General features: G+C 35.3%; 1 protein-coding gene across 2 annotated transcripts in view; it reads right to left on the minus strand.

The window, feature by feature from the left end:
• The window catches only part of gpc6a (glypican 6a), a 338150-nt gene that overhangs the window by 274646 nt on the left and 36593 nt on the right, over window positions 1-26911 (minus strand). For both annotated transcript variants that reach the window (XM_006638995.3, XM_015363660.2), the window contains exon 2: window positions 4398-4556. In XM_006638995.3, coding sequence (XP_006639058.1) covers window positions 4398-4556 — 159 coding nt within the window. The remainder of the gene's footprint in view (window positions 1-4397; window positions 4557-26911) is intronic.

Genomic DNA, 26911 nt, shown 5'->3' on the forward strand with positions numbered 1-26911 from the left:
TAAAGGTTTATTCCATGGTGGAAAGAGAAGAAAAGTAACAACGTTTCAGCTGTGGAGCCTTCTTCTCTTTTCAGCATGTAATTCTAATGATGTTGAGTTTATAGTGGTGGTTCAACTGACCTAAACACAAGAGAAAAATCCATTCAACCTGATTATTGTTTCAGGTAACAAATGTGCAGTAAGTGACCTTCAAAGTTCAAGCACTTTCCTTACAAATCAGTCTGTGATTTCCTCAAAACCTTATTTTGACAGCATTATAGAATTGCTAATTCTGTTTTATAATCCCTCCTGACTAAATCTGTTATTGCAATATTACATTTATGCTACTATCAACCTTTATTACACACCGCCATATTATTCTGGAAGTTTGTATTTTCAAACCTAAAGGGCAATGTGTCCATCTGCTTCTTTTCTTTGCACATTCATTGTCTTTTGTCCCAAATACTGTAAAGAATTAATTATACATGGTTAATGGCATGAAAGATATTGCCAAAAAGGAAAAAAAAACACCTCATCCCTTGCAATGCAAATATTAATAATGATTTTATTTAAACTTGTAACAATTATTACTACCACCTGGAGAGATAAAAAAGAATTTCAAAATAGTTCACAGAACATTTCTTTTAATATCATTTTTTGTTAGTAAAACATTGTGGGGCTTGTAGCTTATCTAATTTATTTACGCTGAAACCAAAGAAAGATTAATTTTAACTTGGCTGAAATAAACTGACTGTGGCCTCTATATGTTTCACTATCTAGTGTACTATTAACTTTTTCAAGGTATACAAACTGACAGACTAATACGTAGTTAAAAACATATAACACATCAGACACATTCCTTTTGATGTACAGTCTATTATTTAATATTATGGTATACAGTACTAGCTACCTATAAAAGCACTGATGTGTCATGCTGAAAGCCATTTATGACTTTTGAGAAGCAGCAATAATCCCAAGCACTGTATTGACAGTTTAGATCAGAGTCTTACCCTCTAAGGGTAGTGTGATAATCCTTAATACATAGCTCTATATTCACACTAGTTCCATGTGCAAATGCAATAACTATCTAAGACGCATCCAGCTGTAAATGCCACACAACACCTGCAAATCTGATGTGGAAAAATGCTAATTAATTACTTCCACATTTCCTTCACCTTGTTTTCTAGGATTTCTCAAGTCTTCCCCAAATGAAATTTAATAAGGAAGAAGCATACTTATATAAATACAAGCATTACTCTTATTTAGAGTGTAATGTATTTGAATTATTATAATTATAATGAAGAAGGAAAGCAATTGTCATTACATTTAAAAAGGACTGAACAAGCATTGTGGAAGTACTTTATAGGGTACTGTTCTGTTTAATAGAAGTAATCAGACGAAAATTAAACAAAAATGAGGAGATAGGCAGATATTATATATTCTGAGAAGGATGTTGGCAAGAATGTAGAAAAATCAAACTGTATTTAATAAGAATAGAAGAATTTATGATTTCATTCTGTTAACAGAAGTCAACAAGACCTAATGCAGGTCATAAAAATGTCAAATCAATAGAAACGTCACAGGAAGTTTTGTAAGCCTCAAATCTAAACAAAAAGGATTATTATTCTCTTTGAGACTGCCCTCAATTTCATAATCTAACCATCAACATTTGTCGTGACAGATGATCAGATGAATTAGAGTAATTGGAGAATAAGCAGCATATGCTTCAAAAGCATGATTGTTGATTTTGTAGTTATCGTTGTGAACATCAAATCTTTTTTTCCTGTGCACACCTAACCTTTCCTGAGAACCTTCTAATTAAAATATGTAGCATTTTTAAAACAGTGATTTGTTTAATTACACTTACAAATCCATTATCTCATATTTTTTGTACTGAATGAATTTTAGAATGTGACAATTTCAGCACTAAAGCTTGCTTTAAATTGCATATACTGTAAGCCACAGACATGTATGAAAGAGAATATGTTTGCATTAATGTCAAAAACATTCCTCGCCACATGATGTATTAATCTGGAACCCACAAATACTATATTGCATACTTTAATGTGCCAGTGTTTAAATGTTGCACTTTTTAAAAGCCTGAAATTGAATAGCTAGTATAAAGGAATAAAATTACTTCTGAGCTTTGCATTAGACAAGAATGTTTTGTTAAATGAGTGTGAAATCAATAATAACCTACTTCTGTTGTTTGTAAATCTTTCAAGTAATTTATACTCCCTAGAAATTGTCAATTTCAAGTGTCATCAAATTGCTTTAATTAAAATATGCTATCAAACCAACTGTTAATATCTGAATTGAAGGCCACAGTAGATGTTCAAGTAGGTAGCTGTGTCAGCATGCGTACTGTAGGCTGCACAGGAACAAGAAAAGGTTTATTCCATGCTGCAAAGAGAAGAAAAGAAACAAAGTTTCGGCTGTGGAGCCATCTTCAGGTGGCTCCAAAGCTTTGGGTGACCCGAAGAAGGCTCCACAGCTGAAACATGGTGTTTTTTTCTTCTCTTTACAGTAAATGTTGTCCCTTTTGCAGTCACTGTTGTTGTACCCTTAAGCAAGGCAGTTTACCCTAAATGTCCTAGTCTAACCAGTTGCATAAATGGGTAACTGGGCGTAAACTTCTGATGGACTAGACACCCCCGAGGTCTCCATCTGCTCAAAATTAGAGAAACCAGGACAAGCTCAGCCAGATGAGCCCTTTGGCTGAGGCACTGATTAATTTCACCACAGAGAAAACTTAAATTTACTTTTAACATTATAGCAATATATATCCACAGAAGTGATCAGGCACTGTAACTCTTTCATATACGAAAACTGATTCAAAGTAGAAAATACAGTACAAATCTCTTCTCCTCTTTCAGATGACATACATTCACATTATCTTTGAGCTGATTTTAGCAAAGCTGGATTTATTACTCTGTTGCAGAGAAAGCTAAGTTGTGGTCTGAAGAATATAATCCTCCTTCTAATAGTATAAATGAACTGGTGATTGCATTTCACCATTTTAAAGCAATGGATTAATAAACTCAACACATTGTTTGCAATTTGAAAAACAGTTTGACTGATCTTTTTTTAACAGCTCTACAGTTTATTTTTCATGGATTACAATGAGCAACTGAGTAAAAGAAGTTCCCCATTCTTCATGCTTGATTTAAGATGTTTTTTTTCTTTAGCTCTTTATAAAGAGTGATATCAAAATGAAAGAAGAAATATTAAATCCTGATTCCTACAGAGAACATTCTGAAGAAAACACTCTTGTCTTCATGTATATTTTATTACTATATCAATTCTGACCTACTACACTGAGGCATAACCTAACCTATCATAACATACTTGAGGCCTTTTCCTTCTGAATTACGTGGAAAATACCTCAGTTTAACCAGTCAGCCTGGTTTTAAGATGTGTAACAGCACAATATTATATTGAACAATCAATTATTCAGTGCAATAAAATGTATAACACATGTAATTCTCATGTAATTATTATATATAACACAACCCTACATTTCCTGTATTATACCGGTTTGTTTTACTTGTACCTCAGATACATACAATACTAAAACAAGTCTAGTGTGCATACTTGTACCTTGAACAATAGCTTAAACATTAGATATTGCTTGACAAATTGTTTCACACATTGACACGTTTAAATGTGTTAATTCCAATACCCCAATCTAGACCAAAATACTATAACTTGAGTGTTCTTAAAAATAATACCTCATCCTGTTGGTAAGTAATATTTTTGAATTACTGAATTTTAATTATTTAAATTATTTCAATCATAATCATAATTATTATTATAAAATATTTTTGGATTATTTTGTTTCCATATACTGTAGCTAACAAACTGTTCTTCAAGTTATCTAACTCCTTCTCAAAGTCTAACACAGCCCAATTCACAGGTTCAGGCAGCACTGGTTAATAGTCAGAGGCAGACTCTAAGTGTCTTAATAAACCAGGGAAACATGAGACTTTTCTTTGAACTTCAAATTTTTTTAGACAACCCTAAATCTTGAGATGCTTCCCGTCTACTCTTTTTACAAAAATAGCATTTCAAAAGGAACTAAGCATATCAAACAAAAAAGAATATAAGTGAAGCAAGATGTTTTGGCATGTTATTATGACAAAAGATTACTTGAAGCAAAAATGTACCATGTCTGGCAGATGACACCATGTCTTCATTATAGCAGTTTTATAAGATATGGAAACAGATACACTCTTGTATACAACATGCTGCCTTGAGAAAGTCTCACAGTGATAATGAATTTTTCTGAAACTTCCACCATTATTTAAGTTTAAAATCATTCACAAAACCCTGCAGTCTTCAATGAAAATGAAACTTGTTTTGGAGGAAGACAATACCAGCATTTTGTTTCTTACCAAATCACTCAAAAAATGACTTACCATCAAACTTTTTATGTCTGGACACAAAGGTAGTTCTCAATGTATGACTTGTTTCTTCTACTAGGTTTTCAAATTCCAGTTTACTCTGTTGGCTCAATTTGTCTTCCATTTCAGAAGTGCAGCATGTGTGACCCTGGGGACAGATGCGCAGATGTTCACCTGAAAAACACAAGCATTTTTACCTTTAGCATGTTATCCACTGAGATTGGGCTTATGCACTGCATTAAGAATTAAAAGAAAATAAGGGGTTAATACACAGCAAACAGCTTCTGAAGTAAAAACTATGAAGTTAAGAAAGACAGCCAGAAAGTAAATGGAGTTTTCATGAGTAAAGGCAGTATACGTTCTTCATGTGTCGTAATATAAATGCTATAAAACAAAAACATAAAAATTTAAATAATAAATTACATTAATTTTTGGGTCACAACAGAATGGTTGAAACTAGTCCTTTCATTATGTTTTTGGTTGTCAAAGAATCACGGCAGTACTTCTTTCAGAAACAAAATAATATATGCATTACCATTCTTACAGTTTGTATTACACCAGCAAATCTATATCATTTTGGTGATTCACTTAAAATGTTCATCATCCACCAAAATAAAAGAAAAAACAATACCTAATCATTAGATATCCAGGTTTACAGAGCTTTGGGTAACTAATGTTGCAGCAAAGATCACACAACACTGGCTACAACTCAACAGTAACTGTATTTTAAGAGTATTATATAAGATAAAGACACAACCACAAAAGAAAGTTAAAAATGTTATACAGCTGACTAAAGCTATACTTATTCATTATTGATGGTCTCCTTCAGAGACATGCTTTGCTGCTCCTGAATGTCAACATACAGTATGTGCACTTTGGCAGCATCACACTTGATAACTGCCTTTCCTACAGGGTTCACAATTAAGGGCATGAGGTCCAATAGGGATTTAAACCTGTGACCTTCTCAACAGGAAAAAGATGAACCATTCCACTGTTGTACTTCACATTGTTTTAACCAGATGACTTCCCTGGAGATATGCACTCTTTTCATCAGTATTTCAGATAAGCATATCCATGGTATTGATTTTCAAAAGGAAATTCCAGTACTCAGTGCAGTTTACTGTAGCTGTCATTTATCAAGACAGTGTAACAGCCAACAGCAATAAACAAAAATATTAAAACAGCTAAGACCTCTAATGATTAACTCATTTTGTTTGAACGACATAATATGCAATAGTTAACATTGGAATTGTACATTCCATAGATAAAGTTAGTTTATGTTTCAGTCAATTCACGCCATTGATTTGACTAATTATACAAAATAACTCTCCCTGTAAAAAGTCAAAATCACCTCATGGGTATTCACAAATGGGAAGTTAACTCTATACACCTGATGGAGAATCACATATTGTGACATTTAAATTTTCCAAGAGGATTTTTATTTTGTGTATTTAAGGTATCAAAATATTCTATAAGTGCATTGTATTTCTTCTTTTTTTAATGAACAAATCTGTTTAGTGACACTATCATTTCATTTGCAAATGTAAATATATCTCCTCACCCCCATTTTTACAGGGTGGGCTTGTTTTACTTTAGCTTACAGAATGTATAATAAACGATATCTCAAAAATACAGTGTTGAGTAGAATCTTAAAATGCATAATAAAAAATCAAGAATAATGCCCTTACTGTGCAGCAAAGCTTTGATAATTCCCAGTGGAAGCAGCTTGCAATATGCTTTCAGAGCTATCTTTCATTCTAAAGAATATAAAGTTAAGAAGCAGTTTCGTAAGACTTCATGTTTTTAACCTTTAGAAATTTCCTCAAAATATTGATCTTTTTCTCTGACAGAAGCACTGTGCTGGATTTCTCCAATGTCATACTGTACATCACACTTCACTAACCTACATGACACATAAAGCGAATAGGAGTTTGAAGAAATAATGCAACACACCATTTCATCTTTGCTTGTTATTTTACAATATAGCTTCCTATACATTTTAATCCCTGTAAATTTAATTTACATTCTTCATATCACTATTCTGGGTGCTCTCTAGACATTCTGTATGGACATATTCCTTACAGCCTCTCAAAATGTAAATGTTTTGGAGAATTATTGTATTATTGTATTATTCAAATAATAATATAGTACACATTTTCATTGCCAGCATATAAATATATAATGATATTTATGTACAGTATGTTGACATTTCATCCTTATCATAAAATTTGGATAGTATATTTGTGAATTGTTACTACTACGAACATGACTCTTTATTACAGATACATATACTCTAGGCTATACACCCACATGATGTTTTAACGTTTTGCTTCTCATCATGTTATAGTCCCCTACTTGCATGCTGTTACAGATCCCCACTACAAACTGTAACAATTTTGCTGAGTGGATATTATTAAAACATTATGTATTAAAAAAATAAGAATCATGGCTTGTCTAATGGTTCTAGGTTCCTCTCAACTTTATAGATAAGAAGAATTTTAAATATTTCAAAGGAGTTATAACAAAAATCAATTGTTGTGCTAATTAAGCAATCTGACTGTTTTACTCAGAACATATATTGTTTTATACAGTATGTGCAACTCCATGTTTTGTTCCAGGGACCATATATTCAAAGTTCTTACCTAAATCAACTAAATGCTTAGTACCCCACGAGGTTAAGTGATGTACTTCAATTTTGTATTTGTAAATTATTGTACTTTGCTTAACTTAGTGAAGAACGCAGAAGCCCAGTTTAACATTCATGTTAATGATTCTACAGGAATTTGATATGTTCTAAAGATACCACAGAAGCTGACATGTCCACTGGGATCTCTTGATTTCTTTGTTTGGAAACTGAGAACAACAGGAAACCAAAAATTTCTCAGAACAAAACATAAATATAATTGTGCATTATGTTCATAGTGTTGTGTTTTTTTACTTAACTTTTAATTCACATGAACAAATAAATCAATGTTTATGTATTTATAGTCCTAGTAACTTGCATCATTCCATTATTAGTCTTATTTTGTTAATATAGTAACTGTGTAAGTACAAAAATATCCAGGTTTGATGAGCCTCAACCTTAACCTCAAATGTGTAGCTTGCATTAAAATTGCCCTGCAAATGGTAGCCTCAATAAAATGTGTCAGGATTAAAACATTTGAAAACATTAGTCAGTTTGTTCAAAATCAGCATGGCAAATTAGACTAATTGACCATTACAGCACAAGAAATAAAGAAAATACTCAACGTTTTACTTAAAATAGACATTTTAATGATACAATCAGACAGTTAAGATCACATCGGAAGAGAACTAAAATCAAAACAAGCTTCAAATCTGTACCTGTATATTCAACTTTACATATGGAGAAGGTGACATTTCTTGCATACTTACAAAGGTAAAGCCTATCTATGCAAAGTTAAAAACAACACTTGCTTAGAGGTGCTAACATTAACACAAGAATTAATATTCCCCACTATGATTGAAACATAATAAAATTCTGAAGTGATTTAAATATTCATCTTAAGTGGTCTGAATAAGTTCCCTGCATACAAATTTGTCACATAAGTACTTTTATGAACATGGTCTATGGCTTACAGGTAGTTTGGCTTATATTTCATATTTAGATATTTAAAACACCGTTTGGGATAATACATAAATATAACTTAAAGGAAAGAAAGAAGTAGTGTTTAAAGAGATTCCAGTTCTGATTCATTGTAACCAATTACAGACAGCTCACTAACAGTTCTATATTTTGACCAGTATGTCATGTTCGCCCCACCTGCTGTTTCGCTGGGAGAGCTAGCTGTGTCTGTTCCAGGTGTTCTTCAGAATAAATATGCAAGCCTGAGAGAGCCTGTCATTGAGTTTCAGCACTGAGCTCCTCAAGCTTCATTGCTATGTTTCTCTTTTCTTTTTCTGTGTTACTTTTTGTTGATACACTGACCTCTGCTTGCTTGCTGTCTACATCGTCTCCTGGATCACCCCTTGGCCTTGTTTGTCAACATTGTGTTTTCTCTGGTATGATCTTGGCTTGTCTCCTCGACCTATCAGCTACCCTACGGCTTGTAACATTCTAGTGTCACCTGGCTTTGAATGTAGACTGATACCTGACTATACTGTAACTCTCGGATATGCTCTCCCTGCAGATTGAGTTCTCTGGCTGGATCAACAAAGATCGAGGGGCTTAGTATTGAAACTCAATGTTCTGTCAGGTCCAAGTAGTTATACTGTAGAACACTTGGAATGGGTATGGTCATAAACTGACTCCAGATGTTCCTAGTCTCCAGGTGATTAGTTTCTGCAGCAGGAGATGTAGAGAGACAGGCTGACGATGACATAACCAGCTGCTGCAACAGCTAACTCGCCCTGCAGATCAGCAGCCAGGGTGAGCATGACACAGTGAAACTGGGTTATACTGTATATGGTATTTTTTAAATGATTTTTGTGTGTGTGTGTGTTTGGTTGAAAGTGTTCTTCAGTTATGTTATATGTAGCATAAGATAAAACTTTTGTTAAGATCGATGGTTAATTTACTTAATTCAAATTGTAACAAAGTTAACATTTAACATGGTTAAATTTAATTTTCTAAGTACCTACACAGTTCTGAATCATGGATACATCATTCTGTAATCCAGAATCATCCTAATTGGAGAAAAAACTTTTTTTTTTCATTACCTTGATCTACAGTATTTCATGGCTATAAGCATGAAAATGAAAACGAAGCCCTAGTACTGAATTCTGTGGGACACCATTTATTGCAAAGACCAGCCCAGACACTTCTCTAATGACTATTCAGTGACCTATGGTACAATCTAGTTCAAAACCCATTATATTATATGATGCACGTCTAATTCCCCCAAGTATACATTTAAGAATGAGAAACTCCTACGGGATAAGATCCAAAATCTTGCCAAAATCTTTCTGCAAATCCAGAAAGACAAAGTTATAAACAGTTCAGGTGATAGTACACTTTGTGTATTATATGAAAGAAATATTTTATGAAATAACCAGTGCTGACTTTTCTTACCAATACATTTACCATTTCCATCTGATCCTAATTTACTTTTTTCTTGTCTTCAGTTTCAAGCTTTTGAGAAAACAGTTCAATACAGAAAAAATGTAACAATATTTAATATACATTTTAGATCAGCTTTATCGGTCCCAATGTACATCCAATGCTGGATACGAGCGGCAGACCTTACTGTGAGGGTTATCAATATACAAGGTATATAATCTCGAAGAGATGTAAACACAAAGAGATACACAACAGAGAATATATGTCAATATATATCGTTCGGTTACCAAATCGCTAATCACTGTTATTACCCACTGTTACTCTAAACTCGGAAGTAAATACATTACTCATGAATTAAACTGATAACAACTTGTGTTGAGGTACAATTGAATTCTCGAGACGCAATGTAAAACATGGGGTTTACTTATCCACTGTGTATGGATTTGGAATTTCCCGGCACGAACACCAAACCAGCTGACAGGCTCTGTTGCAGCCTCTGTTCCAGCGGTTGTCCAATGGGTGTTGTCCTGGTGTCCTCTGGCTACCGGCCAACCAGTCCAGGTGCAGCTCGGAGTAGGACGGGCGGAGGAATCTAACTGCGGCACGCAGGGCAGTCGTTGCTCTGAGGGGATCTTACAGCAGTCCGGCTGGCTAGTAGAAAGTCTCTATGCACAGAGGGTGACCGCAAGTCCTCACAAGTCACTCTTTTGCCTGGGAAGAAGCTGGTTCATTCCCGTTCCAGCGCTGCTTCTGAATAAGCTATTCAGGTTGTTGACGAGGGTCCAACTGTAGGCTGCCGTTGATCAAGCGGAGCATTCACGTTGGTAGAATTCTGAGTACGTACGGGATCCTCGGCCTCGCGCTTAGAACAAAGTCCAAGTGCCTTTGCAGACAACAGCAGTTGTCACGTGATTGTCTCTGAGGATGCGCGAAAATGGCCAAGGAGAGCCCAGAACTGAGCTTGCGCTCCCTTTTTGATCAAGACCCAGATGTGTGCTAATTGGTTGAGAGTTTGGCAGGCATTGGAGACCCACGTGGTATTACCACGCCCTGCCAGTCCCTGATTGGTTGGACAAGGTGAGATATGACTCACTTAGGAATGCAGTCCAGATGTCCATTCGGCACTCCCTAGACAGATAGGCGCCAATGGATGACCATTGATCATGATAGCCAGGCTTAGCTAAGTGCATCCCCGTCTGGGAGCTGTCCCTTATCAAAAGAAAACATCTTAAATCAGCCTGCATGAATACTTTCTCTGTGGCTGAACAACAGAGATGGAGGGTGAGATGGGGCCTCATTTAGGAAAGCATACCAACGCTTAATTCCGTCTTATTAACAAGCATTGCCGCTACACAGTGATGTTCAGTGTATTATCTTCTGTAAATTCACTAAATTAACTTACAATATAGCATTGCATTGTGCACAACAATAAGACAGGATGTAGAATATTTGCTAACTGAATTTATGCGAAGTTTAGACCCGGTCAAATGCAATTTATTTTTTATTCTAAATTGTGAAGATTACTTTTTTTTCTCATGTTTCTTATTTGTAAACGAGTTCATGTTATGTTAAATGCATTGTATACTGTTTTATGTCTTGTAACTGCTTTCAATGCAAAGTTTCCATCTGGGACTATAAAGAAAGTAAGTAAATACAGGGGTTGGACAACTAATGGAAACACCAGTTAATCAATATATGATTAACTAATAAGGAGTTGGACTGTGCTTCAGAAAAGCTCCAATACTTCTTTGAATCCTATTATGCAAGTTTTCAACTGTTTCTCGTGGGATATTGGACCAGTCTTCAAGAAGAAAAGCCTCCATTTTATTTTAACCCCCTTTTTATGTCATTTTTGTTGTATTGAACAGCTCTGGAACAACCTTTTGAGTTAGACAATTAAGATTTCTTTTAATATTAGGAAAATATTTATTTGCAGAACATTTTGAACTTTAGAAGTTGCTTCTATTGAATAAGTGGATTATGTTTCTAGTCAGAAATTTGGGATTTTATTTCACTTACAAAATCCAGTGGTTAAAGCTCCTACATGGTTAAGAGCTGGGAATAAACAATTCACATTAATCATATTACATGTTTCATGTTCCTGATTCCTTGTCCCGCCGGTCCCGACCTGGTTCTGGTTTTTAACTACGGATGGATCCCCTGGTCTTGGACTTAACCTCTCGTCTTGGATTCCTCATCTGGATTTACCCTTGGATTGTTCGCCCTGGATTCACTCCCCCCGGACACTAGCACTGCATGGACACGCCCCCCTGTCTCCTGACCGACTCCTGCATGATATTTTTCCCCTTGTGTCTTCACTATTCTGGATCGCGTCATCCGCATAGGGCCCGGAAAGAACTGTTCGTGACAATTACTATGAAATCAATGAAGGGTTTAATTGTGTAACTGAGGGGTTGGGTGGAACAAAAAACCAACAGGTGTAAGGATCACCAGGACCAGCATTAGGGACCTCTGATTTACAAGAAGGCCTGTTTCTCTTAAACAGTGGATTTCTAATTGACATGCCATTAATTTACAAGACAGGCATGTAGCCTTTGGAATTTCACATAATGAACATTCTTAAAGTCTCCAGATCTCCTTCTAGCAATTCAGTCAATTAAATAAAAATAATGCTGTGTTCTACTGTTTGTTGTTTTCATTTTATTTTTTAATTAATTTCAATATTCTCTTTATTATAGTTTTGTACTGTCAAGTACTTTGGTTGCATCTTTTTAAATTACTCATTATTAATTTATTTCAAGTTCTCCCTCTGCTGCTTCCTGCACACTGCTTATTGATAATTGTTTGGACACGAACACTTAAAACCCCTGTGTGACCAATTTAGGCGATAGCAACGTTCAGATCCATCTAGGTAGGAGAGCAAGTGGAGAGTGAGAGAAGGACTCCAACCGAGCTCCTTGCTTCACTAACTTTGTAAGATGTTCTTATACTGTTTTATGGAAAAAGCCCAAATCATGCAGTGCAATGAGAATAAAGAGTTTATTATCAAACCTAAACAGAAGAAGTGAAGTAATGAAGTCCAATTTGATCAGGATAGCATGCAAAAACCACATTTAAGTCCTGATAACTTCATTATACAATATGGTGTAAGATTACTGTATAAATATTTTAACTGTGGGATTCTTAAGAGAATTCCAGCGATAAAAAGTTTAATTTTTGCTGCAGTAAAATAAGCTTTTCATTCCAGCAGAAAAAAAGGAAAATCCCTTTTCCCTCTGTGGATTTAGTTGAGAAACCTGTGCCATTATTTAATTAGTTACAGTGCACGCCTACAGTAATTGTTAAGTCTCCAGTGAGAATACATTCTTTAAAAAATCCTAACCAAACTGTCTTTCAGAAATCTTAAAATAATAAACGATCAGAGCTAAATACAAGCAAACACTATCCAACAAGAACCTATGTAGTTTCAGTAGAAGTCTCTGGTGAGAAGCTTTTGGCAGACAAAACCTAAGCTGTCCTTTTCCTGCAGTACTTAATCCTAGTATAGTTTTGTTTTCAGTAATACTTTAGTAATATTAGACGTGCTTTTTACCCACAACTCGATAATGAAACACAGCTACAGATATTTTATAGCTCACCATGAGGTGGAATTATTTCATGTGAGATAGGGGGATAGGTAATTATATTATATTGCATAAACTGAAAGTCAGCTGCATTTCTATGGTTTCATGAACTAGTGTCCCACTGTCCAATACGCATATCCTTACATAGCACGGCAAAGAAGCAGGTACCCTGTAGGTAGAATTTCATTGCAGTGATTACCTCCTTGCAGCAGATAAAGTCTGCAGGATAGAAGCCTTTACAGTGCCCTGCCCTACAAAATTATTCATACCCCTGATGTTTTTTTGGCAGAATGCTATTGTAACGATCATAAGTCACTTCAGCTCTTTCTTGTTTCTGTTGATTTTTTGCACCTGTCTCCTGTTCCTGCCCCTCCCTATAAATGCCAGATGCTCCTACCATTCTGGGTTCAGCTTTCGAAGATAGAGGCCCGGAAACTCGCCTACCAGCGGGTCCAGGAGTGGCCCAACGGCATAGGCTTCAGAATGGTGTCCTGACCATCTGGGTCCGGGGCTTGGAGCACTCCGGCTTTTAACTTTTGTCGTGTCTGTTGAGGATGGAATACCCAGTTGTGGACTTTTGCTCACCCTGGATTTCCCTATGAACTCCCTTTGGACTTTCGCCTGGACAACGCCCCCCCTCAAGCACCAGTGCACAGTCGATATGCCCCCCCTGTTCATCTACCAGCCCTGTTCCTAGTCTTCTCTCCCCCATGTTTGTTTCACTCCCTTACGGATTCTGCCACCTACATAGGGTCCTGATTAATGCTTCGTGAAAGCTATTTTAGTTTGTTTTGTTTTAATGCTACTGCTGTTACAGTATAATTTTTGAATCAACACACAGTATCCAAACCATATCTCATTCTGTTATAGAATGTTTTTGGTCCTATTTCATATGCAATATGAATAAATCTGGGTGGCAATGTATATTAGTATTCCAATTAAAGATGTGACTATTAAATGAGGCAAAACAGCTTTAATCAACCAGACTATTGCTTCTACTACTCATAAAACAAAGCATTATATTACAAATAATGTTCATTATGAATGATGTTATTATGACTGAGTGCTTATGATGGAAAAGAAAACATGAGCAAGGAACAACTTACTTTCAGCTTCTGAAATACTTCTGCATTTGCAAATTAATAAAAATCTTTATAATAGGATAAACAATGTCGCCTGATATCATACCAAATCATGCACAGAATTAAAGCCAATGTTAAAGCATAACCCAATACATACAGTAGATATGAAACGTCTACACACCCCTATTGAAATTGCAGGTTTTTGTGATGTAAATCCAAAAATCAAGATAAATCATGTCAGACATTTTTCCATCTTTAATGTGACCTTGCAACCCAAAATTCAAGAGAAAAACAAATATATAATTATTAGGAAAAATAATTGAAATTAAAAAACCTACAACACCCTGGTTGCATAAGTGTGCACTCCCTTTTATAATGGGGGCTGTAGCTGTGTTCAGAGTTAACCAATCACATTCAAAATCATGTCCAAAGGTAAGTAGCATACACCTGCCATCAATGAAAGTGATTCTGATTAATCCCAAATAAAAATCAGCTGTTCCTGTAAGATTTTCAGGAAACTTTCGTGGTTGCATCCTACTGGGATAGCCGTGGTTCCATAAGGAGCTGACAAAACATCTACAGGATCTTATTGTTGAAATGCATTAGACCTACCCTGGAGCACTGTGAAGACTATTATCAATAAGTGCAGAAAATGGGGGTGAACACTTATGCAACCAGGGTGTTGTAGGTTTTTTCATTTCAATTATGTTTCCTAATCATTATCTATTTGTTTTTCTCTTGAATTTTGTTGGTTGCAAGGTCACATTAAATATGGAAAAATGTCTGACATGATTTATCTTGATTTCTGACTTTACAACACGACAACCTGCAATAACAATAAGGGTGTATAGACTTTTTATATCCACTGTATTATGCTTCTATCTGAACATTGTGATGTTTGGTCTGACATTGATATTGATCTTTTAAATTTGAATCTTAAATTAATATTTATTTCAAATATGAATTCCCTCATTAGTTTAATTTTATTATAATTTTGCTAACATTAATAGTTGAGATAATCTTGATTATTTTAAGAGACATTCTATCTTCTCTACAATGTGCATTAATGACACGTACGGCAAAGTGCAATTTAAAAGTTACTTCTCAAACTCTTAAGTTTTTTTGAAATGGTGTCCTACTTTTTAATTTATGTATACATGAGTAAGCAGAATAGTTTTAACACCCTCATGTTACATTTGCATAAAACATTTATCATTCAAAAGTTCCATGCTTTCATCTGTTACTTGTGCAGCCCTAATCTAAGCAGAAATGAATGGGTAAGAAATTAATGTCTGACAGATATATTTTAAGCAGTTATAGTACAATAAAGAAATATTGCAAAAAACATAAAAAAACATATGTACAAAAACATGCTATCACAACCTCTTTACTCATATGTGTATTCAAACTTTTTTGAAGGCAAAAGATAGAATAAGCCAAACACAATCACAATCACACTTCATTCTAGTGCTGTTAGTAGATCACATAGTGTCAAAGGAGCAGTTACTGTATAGTTACAGTATGTCACTTCCCATGACTGAGAAACAGGGATCAAATCCCATCCAGGGGAGAGCCACACACCACGCTATCCCTTCACATACTAAAGAGCAAAGTAAAAAATGTTAGGGTATATGTAGCTGAAGACTCATGCCTGAGAACTATGGTTTGGGATAGGATTAAGTTGAATTAATTGTAACATTTAATTTAAATTACCTTTTGGGGTCACATACTGTATGAGTTACGGTTAGTTTGAGGTCAAGAACAATGTTGTAGGAGGTTGTAGTGATGCTGTAAATTTAAACATTATGTGAAATGGCTTGAGTATCAGTATTTAAATATTGCTCTGGGCTAGATGTGTTTTAAGGTTATTAGGATTACCATTTTCTGGTAAACAATCAAGTATACACATAATAAAATAAGGTTTATTTAAGATGAAGATTGTTATCTATTATGTGTATTAAAACTGAATTAGAGAATAACATACAGCATTAGCAATTATATTGGTCCATTGTGATAAGGATATTTAATGAGTGTCAGATATTAAGTTAAATCCTACCAGATGTCTGGTTCCCCATACAGATTTCAGTACTAATATGGGACATTTAAGATGACACTACATTTGAAATTGAATTGAAGTCAGATTTGTGTGCAGGATTGTTTTGAACGTCAGATCACAACAAATACTGCTGTGTTTTTAATGCTTCTAAATATATTTAAAAAGTGTCAGTTTATTTTTCAGACAACAGTAACTTTGACTTTCAACAGCAGCATGTTGTGCAATCTGACACAAAAATAAATAAGATGTAAATATATATAATCTGATATAAATATAATTATTATGGTACATCATTGCATTTACAGTACAAAGGAATTTTAATCCCAAAGGACCAAAGTGCTTTATATACAGGGGAGGACCCACTCTAACCACCACTAAAGTACAGCACACACCTGGGTGATGTCTGAGAGCCATAATATACCACCATCCCTGTGACTGCACACATACTGTAGTAGACACAGAAGAGCAGAGAGAAACTCTTTCACCAACTGAATTAAATTTCTCTCAAGAATATAAGACAGTCATACAGAAGCAAATTCATTTTAGAGGCTGCACTACTTCATCGCTCTGAGCGGAGTACACAATACCAGCTATATCATGTGGGGCGGAGCGGTGGCTCTGTGGCTAAGGATCTGCGCCTGTGGCTGGAAGGTTCAAATCCCGCAGCTGGCATAGGAATCCTACTCCGTTGGGCTCCTGAGCAAGGCCCTTAACCCCAGCTGCTCCAGGGGCGCCATACAATGGCAGACCCTGTGCTCTGACCCCAGGCTCTCTCCCTATCTGTGTGTCTGTGTGTCTCATGGAGAGCAAGCTGGGGTATGCGAAAAGATAATTCCTAATGCAAGAAATTGTAAAGGGTTAATAAAGTAATGTTATATATATATATGTCAGGCTACCACCTGCATTACAGTTTGGTCTTTATAAAATAAAAATACCCCTCATTCCTTAAATGTAAATTTAAGGTAAACAGTGTAAATGAACCAAACCATAACAAAGAGGACAATCAATTGGTTAAAATCTCATACCATTTTTCCTTCTGGAAAATTGATAGGCCAATTCATTTTACAGTATACAGTAAACAGCCAGGGTATTCTCAAGTAAATCTTTCCAAACCTTAAATACAGTATATGTGATCCATTCACATACAGCATAACTCTTAATTGGTAACATAAATTGAAATAGTATTTTCTTTCAATGAACCGGAACTAAAAGCAATTTCATTTCAATACTTTTTTACATTTTTGATTCCCTGAATTTCTTTATTTTCTCCCAACTTGCTAGAAGCGTAACCTATTGATGCTGGTTAGAGAATTTGCACACTGAGTGCATTTCAGTCACAACACACCGACAGTTCAGTTTTTTTTTTTAAATCGTCTCTGAGGACCAACAAGAGGTCAGCTCAATAAACCTTAGATGACATTTAATGATTTGGCATTCCGAGTACTCGTCCTGTAACAGCACTTTAAACGAGCCAAGCTTCACAGTTAGATCTAGGGGCTACAATAAGTCAAAGAGTTCAAAACATCAGTTACTGATAAATAAGAACAGTGTATCTTGAGGTACTTTTCTCAGGAAGAAAAAAATGTCCTTATTGTTCAGAGAACAAATGACACCAGTATGCATTAAAATAATAGAAAAGGAAATACATATACTGCTAATAGCCTCGACAATATATTCTGTTTCTGTAGGGCAGTAAAGGGAACACACAAAAAAAAATCATCAAATGTGCCTACTGTACTCGTAGATGTAAAAACACTACCTTTTATGGAAGGTATTGGTCAAGGAGTGTCAAAACATTGTATTTCTTCAGCTATAGGTTTTAAGGTATTTCTTAAAGACTATAAATAAATTTTACATACAGTATATCTATTTATTTTCCATTTATAGTGAGACATATAGTATACTGTATTCATTATTCCTCCCCTGATTAACAAGTTTTCAAAACCGTGGATTAGGAATAGTACTCATCTGGTATCTTTGCAATCTTCAAATATTCCAGCAAAATAAACATTTGCTACAAAGGTCCACAATAATAAAACATGCTTTAAATTTAATTAATAAGCTTGTATTTTAAGTTCTTGCTTTTATTCACAATTCTTTCAATATTATGACAGTTATTAAGAAAAACAAAAAGAAATCACTACACTGTATATACTTGTTTTTGACTAAATGAAACTTTCATATTTTTCAGTTCCCATTCAATCCTTGACTAAATCTTACAAACTATACCTGAAGGTTATTCACAGGATGAATATAATTATATTATTGGTTATTTTCATGCACAGAGCTGTATTCATGTGGATTTCTGCTTTCAATCAAATGTCATAATAGGGACTGATAGTATAATCAGCAATATGTTTTGTCTATAAGGAGTAAGCTCTTCTAAACCACCTGTAGAACATTGTCTAATACTGCAAAGCACAGCTCAACACTGTCTTGTAAGCAGCACACCATGGGATTTGAGGAAGTATAATTAGCTACAGCTGGTGAGGCTCTTGTGCCTGCCGACCTGAAGTAAGTCACTAATATATTTATCTCTGTCATCATTCCACCTAGGGAAATGACCAAGGGTGAACCTCCAAGTGGCCTTCTGGGTGTTTGAAGAAAGGTTAGTGAGCACATACATGTCCCATTAGTAAAAGGGCTAAGTGCAGCTTTCCATCAAGCCTGTCACTCGATGCGCAGTCTGCTCCACCTTAATGACAGCTTCCCACGCAGGGTGCCTGCAATGAATGTGTCATGGTCTCTATAGAGCCAAGAGTCACTTAAAATTAGTCGTGGACAGATAAACTTTACAGGCAGGGCTTTCAAGAATGATTGCAACTGTAAGATACAACAAACACCATTACCAAAACTACAAGCAGAAAATATAGGGGGAACGGAACTAATTAAAAGCTTATTATTATGCTGAGACCAAGGGATGCTTTAAAGAGAAAATAATTTTAAGTCCATCAGAATATAATGTTACTGATAAATTTAACCACTTCCAGTTTTAACTGCATCTGTACTGGCACTGCCAGCTGTTATATCATGAGCCAAATACAGTATACTGTATATCAATTTGAGCTCAACACAGCAGTCCATTGAGGTAACAGGTACACATTCCAGTGTGTTTTTTGCCAAATGTCTACTACACTACATGGTTTGTCTACATTACTTTAAAAGTGAAAAGGAAAATAATATTAATCACTCTGTTAAAGGGCTTTATGTTATAAACTCCAGCCTTACTTTCATCCAAATTGTGAGGCATGTACTGGAAGCACTGAGTAAAACATTCCATTTCAATGTCTCCAAAAATGCCACATATCCAGTGGGTACCAGTTTATATTGTTTTCTGTCTTTATAACAGCACATCTTTCTAAAAGTTTCAGATTTTATTTCTATAACATCTGGAATATACTGGAGAACTAGTTCCCTTACAATATTTTTATTTTACCGTTATTTTAATATTTTATTTTAATCTGCAGGTTACTAAAAAGTGGTAAACTAATTTAGTGTGCAGAACAGAGAATGTCTTCATTTCCTATTTTGTACATCCCTATTAAACAAATCACTTCACTTGTGTTGCCTTATAATCACAAAGCCTTAAAAAGCAAAGGAAAAGAAGTGTTTGCTGTTTTTTTTAATAGAAATACACTACAATTGCAAGGCAATGACATAATCACTATTTTGCCAAAAAGCAATTTTATAGATTGAAATCTCGTTTAGACACATTCATTGATGCAGTGGATTGTTTTTACACAACTAGGCACAACAGGAAAGTCTATGATGACACACAACAATGTGGTCTCTTATAATGTCTGGGAAATGCATGATACACAGGTATATAAATGAGAGGAGCCTACAGTATATATCCTGGTCTTTTTTACCTCGGTGTTGCATTGTCAAGACACTTCTGTACCATCTATGACAGGATGTGGACATCTGTGATTTTCTCCAGTTTGTTTCTCAGTTGAGTAGGCCTGGACCAGCACATAATATTTCTGATGCACGATTACTGAGCATGCATGACCTTCATCCAGAAAAAAAAAGATACTCTGGTATGTGTGAAACCACAGCCCAGTAGACCAATGCCGTTCTTTATCTTTTTGTTGCTAAGATGTCAATAGGCTGTCCTGCATATTTCATTGCCTATAAGATGACTTATCCTGGTGACTACTGATGAACTTAAATAGCAGAGATGGCCAACACATCTAAACCCTGCACCTGTCATACAGAAGGTAAGCCCATATATTATATTTATTTCATAGAAGGCAAAAATTAAATAGATATTAACAATTACTATGTAATAAGCCCTGTGATGGAAGGGCATCCTGTCCAGGGTCTATCCTGCCTTGCGGCCATTGTTTGTCAGGATAGGTTCCGGCTACCCCACATTGGAAAAAGCAATTCGAAAATGGCTGGATGGACTATGTAATAAACATTAGAAATAACTATATATATATATCTGTTTATACTATCATTGGGTATCATATATTTTTTTTATATACATCTAGATATTTTTTAATGTTTTATTACACAATACTGTATCTGTTTTGTGTCATTAGTCAATAATCCATAGGTCTAAATTAGTGAAAAGTTAGAAGAAAGACCAAAAAGTTCCACTAATGTATGCCAATAGGTAACCTCCAAGAAACAGAAATACAGCAATTAAAGCCCAAATTAAACTTCTGTAGCAGTGCATATTGTTCCCATTCTATGAAATGTTATCTGCATTATCTCATAATTACAGTCTACAATTACTGGCAAAAACTGAGCCAGCTTTTTAAATTGATTAATCTGCAATCAGCAAACAACAATTAAACCATTTTTGTTTATCTCTATTTGGGAGATGAATACTTACTTTTCAGATCTGCTTTTTTTGCTACCTAAATGTTAATTAATCTGGGCCACAAGCCACTTTTTTTCTTCTTGGAGAAGAATCACAAGCATGTGAAAGTGGAAGCTGGACAAAAATGAAGAAATTACAATTACCTAGATAGTTTCTGTATATATTCTGTTTGACACTTTTCATTGTTTGTGCAGCATTTACTTAAGACGACATTTAGCCTGATGTATTTATGAAGACAACTTTACACTGAGGTTATTGATTTGCCTCATAATTATGCATGTGGCTACGATGGTGATTGATATTTGCGTACAATAAAAATCAATAATGCAGATCAATGCCCTTTACACTGACATTATTAATTGTTTAGCAAAGTAAATGTATGGCAGTAGGTCTTTGCAATTAGCTTCTGTGATAAGCAGTTAACTCTGTTAGTATTAGGCTGTTGAGCACTCAGGGCCAATCTACCTTTAAAGTGCTCTTTAGCACAGGCAATACCATTTTATTATACCATTGATTCCTACATCACAAGGTAAATCCAAGGCCAACAATGAGAAATGCTGTTGTCAGCATTTTATTTATACTAAAACAAACATCCAAATCTTAGATTTTGATTTTAAGACATCTACGGTCTATGAAGAAATACCTAAATTCATCTTACTTTTTAGTATCAGGCCTAACGTGCTTGGTTATCAGCTTTCTTTTACTGATAAAATAGTTCTAACCTTAACCTTTTTGTCAAAGAAAGTTTAATTTCTTTTTATTTCATTTCATGACTGTAATACAAATATTTCCAGATTAATGGTTAATTGTACCAGAATACTTTGGTAGAATTTAACCTACTGTACCTACAGCTCTTGTTTGGCTTTTAATGTAAAGGGTATTGTGTAGGATTAGCACCTTAGGTCTTTGATCGTTTGTGATTTGAATCCTGAAGGAAATGCTGGGGATTTTTTCTTTAATACCTCTGCTATCAGATTCTATTTTTATTGGAAGCCACCAGATAATCCTTCAACATTAGTAAAGAACCATGGAAATAAAGGTGACAGGTTCCTTGCAACTATAATATAATCTATAATATGCATTTTTCACACTCCATGCAAACAATTGTGTCTGCCTTTCCATTATCTTGAAATATGCTTCATCTCTGCATGGGTATTAAGCAACCTATCAAGGAAAAAGAAAATGTTTAAGAATTTAGCTTGGTTCAAAATGCAGGAGATCTAAATTGTACATGGGTAGAGCAAGACTGGAGGTTAGAAATCATAAAAAAATGACAGGTAAGTTACTGTAAATTCCCTTAAGTAGTTTCATTGAAAATATGAGACAGAAATGAAACAGGACAGGGACAGGAGACAACAATAATTATCAACATGAGTCAACATGAGTCTGGAATTCTTTCTAGCTAAAAGCATCAATGATAAAGACATAAAAACTGAAATAGCACAAAAGGGCGCTTTATAAATACTTCAATAAATTATTTTTATTTGTCACTTAATGAAATGTGATACCGAGAAGCCTTGCAATTTTTAAACCCCATGAGCTTTAAATTCACAACACTTTTACTGTCATTGGCCACTCCACCTCCAGGCTAGTAAACGCGAAATAATATTTTTGACTAGCTTCTTATACAAATAATTCAAAAAACATTAAAAGAATTGTATAAAATCTGAATCCCAGTGCATGTACAGTAGATGTGTCAAGGCACATTGAAATAATCAAAGATAATGGATTAGAGGTATAGTACAGTATTTTAAAGCGATACCACAATACTGGACAAATATCTCTGTGCAGAAGACCAGTCTATAATGACTAAAGTTATTTGACATAGTAAAAACCACAGTAAATAACAGTAAATTTGCCATTTGTGTGTGTAATATCTGGCTTACGTCTGTCAAGTCATTACACATAAATATGAAATAGGTGATTGCTTTGTTGGAGCACAAGGACCACAGAATAAATTGTCTAAAACGTTGTTACAGGTTGTCACTGGCTTAATCAATCCATCCATTTTCGCTTTGAGGGGCATGGCATTCACTCACACATATAGTATATGGGGGGGCAATTTAGAGATACCAATGAACCTAATTTTAGGAATTTTGGAGGAAATCAGAGAACCTGAACAAAATCTTTGCTAACACAGGCAGAACATACAAACATCACACTCCAGGCCAGAATCACTTAGCACTAGCACTAATAACCTCACCATCATCCTTTTCTTAGCTTGATTAATATTTTTTACAAGAGCCAGACCTCAAAAATGCTAAAAAATAATTTGACAATAAAGTGACGTCCTTGTTAGTTCAATACATTTTTCCAGTTAATAACAATATAATTTTTTTTTATTTTAATAAGCAGCCTTGAAAATGGGAAAACATGAGTCTCAGAACTGTAAAATAACTGTTTATGTGCAGTAACAGGGCTCAGTGCATTGCGCAAGTTAAGATATGACATTAACCCCCTTTGAAATCTAGACAGTGTAAAACTCCACCATGGCATAGGACCTGGTCTTTTGGCTTTACAGAGCTGTCCACTGTCTAGAGAGTAGCCCTGTACAGGTGCAGAGACTACAAGCAAATGGGATTAAATTTCAGATGAAGCAGGGAGAAGTGCACTTCTCACACTTACATCAGACAAAAAAAGCTTTGAAGATGTCATGCACTAGGAGGTTCAACAAACTGAACACAAGTATCAATCAAAAAACAACAGGTATTCTTTCAAATCATCTGCGGTATCAAAATAGCACAGCTTCTGGGTGATATTTGCTGAGAAACATTTAAACATAGAGTACTTAGTAAAACTGTTCAGAGTCAGGGACTTTTGACCCTTGACTCAAATAACAATTTTTGCAGTTCATCACAAACCACATACTGTATCTCACAGAGTAATTAAGAGAAATGCAAACTACTAATTTCACAAATTAATGTATGGCCATCCAGTGCAGAAATAAATAATTCAATTTTTGTTTTATGAAATATTGTATCTGATTAGCTAACGTAATTTACAATTATCTTATACCTTTCAAAATCCTCTGTCCGACTCAAATGCCAGTCAGTGACCCAACAAATTACAGCTTCTCCATTATCTTTGAAGATATAACTCTGTCATATATTGTTTTTTTATTCAGGCACTGGAATATTGTAATCTCTTAATCAGTTTTTTTTTATTCCACATACAGCTTACATTGCTTTTGTTTAATAAGATGCGATACAGTTTATATCTTACCTTCCGCTTTATCATAAATAAATTCAGATACCCATCAGAGCAAAGAAGCTTTTAATATGAAGTAACTGTTTAGAAATTTAGTATGCACCTTCTTACAGCATTGAAAAAAAATGTAATGTAACTGTGGTAGATACAGATCAATGTGCTGAGATTTATAACATATGTGGCACATTCACCTTATATTTGTAGCTAGTGCATGCTAATCGTAGACTGGAGCTGCAGTAAATTGCTGTCATTTATTGAATTAAAGTCCACTGCTCCACAAGAAAGTCCAAGGCTTCTGGCTGACAAAGTGTACTAACTAAGGCTATGTCTTTGGTGCCATTAATAGATTCTCCTCCTTCGTGTGTGCCAAACTGAAGGTCTGATTTATTTGCTGAGGGCTCAGTTTGAGTCAGCAGTGCCTCATCTTACTGTAAGCCTTGCCAACTCCTGAAGATCACAACTGAGAATTCTGCTTTACTTACTGAGTTCTGGGGACTGTCGGTAGGACTGTATTTCTTTTATAGGCCATCTCCAAGGACCAACATATCTTTGTTTAAGACACTTGTTAACACATTCTTACTGCACAGCTCTTTGTACTATATGTATAAGGGATAACATCTACAATATAAACTAAAAATGTATAAATATTGACACATCCAGATGAACAAGAAGATGTGGTATAATTGTGTGTAATACATCCTGTATGAACTTGGAAATTTATGAGTAGTATGCAGCTTCTCTTTCCATTAATATTATTTATTCTCCATGGATATAGAGTGTATACATTAATATAAATTTATATATACCTGTTCCTTAGCATCCTACGCATGCTGACACAGCTACCTTCTTGAATGTCTATGCATTTAGATGCCTCTTCTTAGAGGGGCTCTAACTCCAAGCCAGTGTAGGATGAAAACAGAGTTTAATTTATATTGTAGCTTTTAAACACATCTGTATACGTTTCTGATCGCAAACATTATTTGACATCTACTAAGAGGGACATTCATGCAGGCCTACCATGATTTGCCATCAATACTCGAATAGAAATATACAGTATGTTTTACTGTATGTTCAAATTCTTTTATCTTTTGGTCCAAATTATGTTTAAATGGGACTAATTTGCATAATCATAAATCATTCCATATTTCAGATATCGATATATACATGTAAATATAATGGGGCGGACCTGTGGCTCTGTGGCTAAGGATCTGTGCCTGTGGCTGGAAGGTTGCCGGTTCAAATCCCACAGCCGGCAGAGGATTCCTACTCCGTTGGGCTCCTGAGCAAGGCCCTTAACCCCAGCTGCTCCAGGGGCGCCGTACAATGGCGGACCCTGCGCTCTGACCCCACGCTCTCTCCCTATCTGTGTGTCTCATGGAGAGCAAGCTGGGGTATTCGAAAAGATCATTCCTAATGCAAGAAATTGTAAAGGGTTAATAAAGTGATATTATTAAACATATGTAAAGGCATAAGTAAGGATATTAACATTTTACTTTGGGTTTTGAACCATAAAACCTTTAATTTTAATATATCAGGTGTAGTGTCTGACAGCATATTGGAGAGTAAATGGTTTCTGGTATATTTATTTTCTCCTAGAAAATGGAAAAACTCACCAAAGGATTCATTAACATATTGGGCCAAAGGGTAGCATACAGTATGAGCTGTACTGCCACCTGGTGGGAGCCATTTGTAACCACTTCAGGGTCCCAGGGGAGCTGAAGCAACGGGCAAGCAACGGGTGCAATGCGGGTTAAACAGTGAACATGATATCAGTCCAATGTAGGGCACAGAGACATACTCACACCAGGAAGCCAATTTCCCAGAAGCCAATTAGCCTACCAGTATGTCTTTGGACTGTGAGAAGAAACTGGAGCTCCCAGAAGACAACCCTAATCAACACAAGAAGCATATACAAGCTCTACACAGATACTGTAGTACCCCAGGTCTGGAACTGAATCCAGGGCTCCAGCAGCAATGCTGACCACTGCACCACTATGCTACCCTGACTGTTTACTCATGATAATCAAAACATTTTAATATTCAGAAATGCTGCATACTGTTTTTCAGAAAGTTCCTACCATTGCATCTAGAACAGAAATTGCCTTTAGACAACATAAGCATTTACTTTCTTTCAAGAGAACATAATTAACTTGAACCCTACAGTACAGTACAGTTTCGTGTCCTGCTAATGTCATCTCCCTGAAAGAAAGATGTACTCAAATTATGGCTAAATATGGATTAGGCTGTAACACAAGGATTTACACATTCCACACTTAATCAAGTTAAGACAACATAGGCTCCTTATGCTTTCACATTGTGCACAAGTCTGTCTCATTGCATGTACTTAAGCAAATTTTTTGATCTACAATATGTTTTAAGCAAGCCCAAAAGCTGCTGGAACCAAACCACTTTCTAAGGTTGTTCAATTGCTGCTATAATACTTCTTTTGAGAGAGTAAAGTGATATTGATTCAGTTATAATTGGCAGGGTATGGGAGATCTTGCTTTTAGTACAAACATACACAGTTTTGTTCTACTGCTAGAATCGTTTGTGAATTAGACTTTGTTATTTGAACAGTCAACATTCATATACTGTACAGTACATGTTCAAGAATATGGTCAACAAGTTGGAATTAAGCAATAACTGCTACTGTTTTAGAGTGATCATTTCCAGTTAGTTCCGCTGGCAGTGCAGCAGATGACATAGTTTAGAATCACCATTAATATAATTCCCTGCCATTCTTACAGTATCT

This window comes from Lepisosteus oculatus, chromosome 15 (genome assembly GCF_040954835.1).
Source record: "Lepisosteus oculatus isolate fLepOcu1 chromosome 15, fLepOcu1.hap2, whole genome shotgun sequence".
Taxonomy (NCBI): Eukaryota; Metazoa; Chordata; class Actinopteri; order Semionotiformes; family Lepisosteidae; genus Lepisosteus; species Lepisosteus oculatus.